The sequence below is a fragment of the Fulvia fulva genome, chromosome 2 (genome assembly GCF_020509005.1).
Source record: "Fulvia fulva chromosome 2, complete sequence".
NCBI lineage: Eukaryota > Fungi > Ascomycota > Dothideomycetes > Mycosphaerellales > Mycosphaerellaceae > Fulvia > Fulvia fulva.
The window spans coordinates 6,560,198-6,566,197 of NC_063013.1; the positions used below are offsets into that span (position 1 = coordinate 6,560,198).

General features: G+C 53.2%; 1 protein-coding gene across 1 annotated transcript; it reads left to right on the forward strand.

Annotated features, from left to right (window-relative positions):
* Window positions 1-580: 580 nt before the first annotated feature.
* On the forward strand, window positions 581-2,167 carry CLAFUR5_03739 (1,3-beta-glucanosyltransferase; the record flags this gene model as incomplete). The annotated part of the gene is made up of 6 exons (XM_047902887.1): window positions 581-649; window positions 716-842; window positions 896-969; window positions 1,027-1,398; window positions 1,483-1,542; window positions 1,637-2,167. 6 exons carry the CDS (start codon window positions 581-583, stop codon window positions 2,165-2,167), a joined length of 1,233 nt encoding a protein of 410 aa, XP_047758679.1.
* Window positions 2,168-6,000: the final 3,833 nt, after the last annotated feature.

The following is a 6,000-nucleotide window of genomic DNA, read 5'->3' on the forward strand; positions in this document are numbered from 1 at the left end:
GTGATTCCCTAGTTATGGAACAGAACAAAGGCCGTAAGAGTTGTCGCAGGAGAAGTCATGTCCTCTCGTTGTGCCAGTTCTTCCGTGGGAGGCTGGCATGATGAGTAGCCGCTTAGGTATGGTCTGGACTGTTCGCAGCCCCGAGTCTGATACACAGCTGGAATTTGCTGCTGTCCGGCGTCGTTGCAATGGTCCATCTTTACTCATGGCCGACTGTGGTGAGCGATAGCTCCATTCTTTGAAAGCGCTGTGCCAGGCCATGTGTGTTGCACTCAAACCTTTGCGATGAGAGCAGACTGTCCACGCCGCACAACTGCATAGAGCTGCTCAAAGTTGTCTGAATGAGCAGTGTTGACGATGGAGGGGGAGGCACAGTCTGCGGCGAGTCGCAACGCTTCACGTGCAGACCGCTCGAACTTTACTTACCGCCAAGGATCAGAGCTTGTTTCTAGGATCGCGCTTGGCTCCAGGCCAATCGACTGCTGCCCACTCTAGCATTGGCCCAACGCTTTACTGCAACCTTTGCACCGTCATCCAAGAGCAAAAGCGCTACAGACCAGAAAGCGCCACAGAGGATAGCATGGCAGCTTCGCAGGGCTGTACGCCCATCACCGTCCACGGTCGCCAATTCAAGCAGGGCGACGCCCGCGTAAGAACCTAACCTCGAAGGCATGCTTCTTCTCACAAGAATCGCGAGACTGACCCCATGAATTAGTTCGTCGTGCGCGGCGTCGTCTATCAGGTGGCGAATAAAGACGATCCCATCGCCGACGATTGTCTCTCAGGCCTACAAGAGGATATCAAGCTCTTCATCGAGCTAGGACTGAACACCATTTATGTTTGTTCGTGGGCTGTTCCTTGCCGATGAGGATGTGAAAGCTTACAGCGATGGCAGATACGATCGATCCGAACAAAGCACACGGCCGCGCTATGAAGTTGTTAGAAGACGCAGGTATTTACGTTGTCGCCGTATGTATTCCAAGCACCAGCGGCCTGACTCTGCAGGGTAAGGACTAAACCTTGTAGGGCATAAAAACACCCAAATACTGCATTAATCGCTTGCCGCCTCTGTCCTCATACACATCCGAGCATCTGCAGCACTGGTTCAGCGTCATCGACACCATGGCAGTGTTCAACAACACGCTAGGTCTCTTCAGCGGCAATTCTGTCATCAATAGCAACCAGAACAAGAACGGCAAGTCAACTCTTACCGGCGCCTCTGCACCTGTTCTCAAAGCAGTGGCGAGAGATCTGAAACGCTATATGGCGCTCAAGCATAGCAAGACTGGTTTGAGGGTTCTACCGCTTGGATATGCTGCGAGCATGATGCCGGAGAATACCACGGTATTGCGATACCTAGCTTCAGGCTCGGTGGCTGAACGACTGGACTTTTGGGCAGTATGTCTAATTCAATACTTGCAACCTGTGCCACCAGTGTAGCGCGTTGGCACATTAGCACCGCTGACAATACGCATCATACAGTGCTGTAATTACTCCTGGATATCGCCGTCCTCTCTCGAGGCTTCAGAGTACGGAGCGATGGTACGTGGACGGTGGCCCCATAACCCAAATCAAATTCACTAGGCACTGCCAATACCCTTGTAAGGGTAGAGTACTGGCTAATGCATCCCGACAGATCGAACAGTACAGTCGGAGAGATGTCCCAAATACTCCAGTTTTCTTCTCGGAATATGGTGGCCGGCATCAGGGACAGGCCCGACCGTTCGACGATACCACGGCGATCTACTCTCCGCCCATGCTTTATCGCTTCTCCGGCGGCTGCGTGTACGAGTTCTTCCAGTCAGTCAATGAATATGGACTTGTTGAATTCTGCTCATCCGAACATGTTGCCACCGAGGCCCTCCGTCGCGCAACGGAAGAACGGCGAAAAGACGTCGTCGAGACTCGTTCGAGAACTGGTGGCGAGATCATGGTGTACCGAGATTTCGTGAACTTGATGGAGAGGCTAGCGGCAGCCGCGCAGGATGTCGCTGATGCTCCCGCTGTAGGGGAAGTAGGTGAGCTGGGCAGTACGTCAGTTGCCGGAGCGTCTGATCCTCCGACAGCCCATACAGCCTGGCCTTGGGAGCCTGAGCACGCCGAGCCGAAAAGCTGCGTCGACTGGGCTGCTGTCGAGGAATCCATAGGCGGTCTGGCAGATGGTTAGAAGATCTAGATCAATGAATCTGAGCGCACGATAACCATTTGTGCATCATCCGAGCAGTGTTGAGTATGGAGGGGGAGGCACAGTCTGCAATGTGATTGTCCCCGCCAACGGCGTGTTGAAGATCTTCACGTGCAGATCGCTCGAACTTTACTTACCGCTAAGGATCAGAGCTTGTTTTTACTGCTGACTTTGGGTTACATCGCTCGATACAATAAAATCGCGCTGGGTTCTAAGTCGATGGATACGCTTTCCGGACGTCGGGAGTCAGGAGAAGCAAGAGCTAATGCCCGTGCTATCGAGCTTGACGGCAAAATCGGAGAAGGATGCAAGCTGATATGAACACGGACAGAGCTTGAGAAGCCACCCCACGGCGAAGATCCAAAGGCAAAGCTGGCACAGATTTCGCCTCAGCGATATGAAGTCGAAAGCTCCCGATGACATGTGGTTTGCTCAGGCATTTCCTGCCAAGGTATCTGTGACCAGCAGTAACGCTTAGTTCGGCCAGGCTTGTGGGCAGATCATCGTGCATGCTAAAGTCAAGTCTTATGATCGATCATCAATCGACTGGTGGCTCGCTCCTCGTCTAAAGGGCTATCTGCTTTGTTGCCCTTCTGCACGACCGCTGGTTGCTGTTTGTCCTGGATGCCACGTCCTATAACGCATCTATCACTACAGCCAAGTATGTTGACGGTATCAGTCAACGGCTAGAAGTAGAGACTACCTTGCCGGACACTTCGCGAACCCCGCATACGGAGATACACCCCTATCGCCGCCCTTGAAGTTGACGAGCTTACGAAGACGACATGCCATGAATCACTCTTGAGCCAGATACGGTCACTCACAATCTTTGGCTCATAGCGTCCTGGTGGAACCTGCTGGTCTTCATTATCAACCCCGTATCATCGGCAGTATGGATGCACTACACCATTCCCTACGTTCATATGTCGTCTCCGGCGAAAGATCTCTCCTTGTCAGTGAGGATTGCTCTGACCTGGGGATATCCGATGATCACGGTTGTGCTGGTAGCTATCACAACCCTGCATATTCCGTCCAAACTCAGCGTCGCGGGCTACGTCCAAAAAGTGACGAAAAGGCGGCTACTGGCTCTCATACTCCAACATGCATGCCTTGGGATTATGTGGACATGGTTGCTTGGCTGGGCAAGACGAGACGATCTGACCGTGTTCTGGCAGAACGCGAGGCTGGTGTTAGTGTTAATCATACCTTGGTCATGTATGATACTCCTGCTTCTCGGAGAGATCTTGTGGTTCACTGCACGACCCCGGCGTTCGGACTAAATTGACATATGCGCAACGTGTCTGGTACATTGGTTATGTGACAGATGGACTGTGAACGTCTGAATCTTCAGCATGAAAAGCACGGGCATCTTGTGGTCGGAGTGCGATTTGATATATAGCAAGAGGACCCTCTCGACTCTGTGAACGGCAGAGTCACTCCATTCTTTGTCATACAGTCGACGCAAGTTCCAGCAGTGGCAGCAGAGTCTCGCAGTGGCATTACCTAGGTCAAGACGGACCGAGGAGTTTCCTGCCTCGCGACCAGGCCACTTTTGCACCAAAGATTGCAGCTGGCAATCATACAAGAAGCCTGTCGACTAGCACATTCACAACGACTGACATGGGCAAGTCACAATGTTGGGTGGCTCGTACAAGGATACGTCTGACACGCCTGCACCTTGTACTCAGGCCCAACAACTATATTATATGTCGAATTATATAACCCTACCTACTCGACGCGTCGGCTCATCGATCTCTGCGCCAAAACAAGACACATTCGAAAGCTCTCATCAAGGCCATTCCAACGATATACAAAGCAGGCCACTGCCCCTAGGACTGAGGGAGTTCTACCTCATTCAATCTGGACAGCTTGAAGCTCTCTTCACCCTGTTTCTTCAGCTCCAAACGCCGCGGAGGTGCCTAGCTACATTAGGCAACTCCTAGGCAATGGCAGCCCAGGCTACGGCACTAACGGCGCCTACGGCCCTACAGGCGAAGCCCCCCCAAGACAACTGGCAGCAACTTATAGAGGACGCAAAAAGTATGGAAACTAACGATCAGCTCCCTTACCGGTCTCTACAGGTAATGATCACTCAGCTACGCACGGCGCTTGTACTGTCGTATCACCGAGGGCAACAAGAAATGAGGACGACGTCCCAGGCGATTAGCAAGGCCACCCGGAATCAACACCCCTATAGCTGGGCATCGGTCGCGGCATCGATACCAGGCCCCCGCTCAACGCACGATGCAGTTACGATCCGCATTGCAGCAAAGGAAGACCAGGCCGAAGTTGCGAAGCTATCGAACAAGGAGCTCGCCTAACGAATCAACCAACCAGGGGTGGTCGCAGTGAACCAACAGTCTAACGGCACTCTACAGATCTATACTAGCTCTGCTACTGCTAGGAGGCACCTAGAGGCACAGCCACAGTGGGCATCTAAGGTTGCGGCATCAGCGAAGGTCTCAACGAAACAATTCACGATCCTAGTCTACGACATGCCTAAGGAGTTTGACCCAACCAACCAGGGTCACCTACGCGCTCTCTAAGAGGACAACCCGGTCACTCTTAACTCTCCAATCCAGAAGGCGACTTGGCTCCATAGGAAATGGCCAGAAGGCAAGAAGGCCTCGGCGCTAATAGTATGGCTACAAGACGCGAAAGCGGCGGATCTAGCGATAGAACAAGGCCTGGTCTGGCAATACAGCCTCAACACAGTAGAAAAGCACTCCTCATCCTTTCGTGTCCTCCAATGCTTCAAATGCCAACAGTATGGACACCAAACCTACACGTGCACAAACAAGCAGGCCTGCTCGAACTGTGCAAGAGACTATATGTCTAGGGACTGTACATCGACTACGAGACGGTGCGCGAACTGTCCGGGGCACCACCTATCGTATAGTGCGGAATGCCCATAGCGGAAACTAGCGAAAAACAAGGCAATCACAAACAGAACCGTCGCCCCAAGATTCTACGGCGACCGTGAGGCTAGCCCACACCGGAACCAACTAGCGGCGGTCGGGCACAAGCGCCCTAGGGCCGAGAACGATGTAAAGGATGCGCAACCTAGGGCGTACGGGAGGCCACGTGCTCTGCTAGCTGCGGCGAGGGAATCTAACCAGGCCCGGCTCCCCTTTAGTACACAGCCGATAGGCGTAGACCAGGACGCACAGGGCAGTAGGACACAGGACGATACAGAGGAAATGATTGTCGATGCCGATGACTAGCCTCGACACGCTTAGCATCATCCAGTATAACGTCAACCATAGCAAGGATATAGTCCAGAACCATTTCCTACACGAGGCGGACCCGCGCGTCCACCACGTCCTTGCAATCCAGGAGCTATGGATTAACCCGCACTATAAGAGACCAACGACCTGCAAGTCACCAGGCTACACGACATGCCTACGAGGCGACGGTAGACCCCGTACGTGCTTCTATGTCAGCAAGGACATACTAGAATCCGACTGGGAGGTAGTGTACTACGCAGACGAAGAAGGCGGGGGCGATATTACCTCCCTCCACGTGGGTAGCACCTGGATACACAACCTATACATACAACCGCCAGCCTCGAGGTCTAGCCGCGACCTAGGGGTCTGCAGACACCTAGACAGTGCGCTCAAGAGACAAGGGTGCCACATCGTAGTAGGAGACTTCAACATACACCACCCTTCCTAGGAAAGCCTTATGCAGCCGCACCCTATAGCCGACGAAGTACTCGACTTGATGGCGAGCAACGCAATTGCCCTCAATACCCCGAAGGACCTGGGCACCTAGAAGAGAGGGGGACTCCAAGGCACGATCGACCTCTCCTAGAT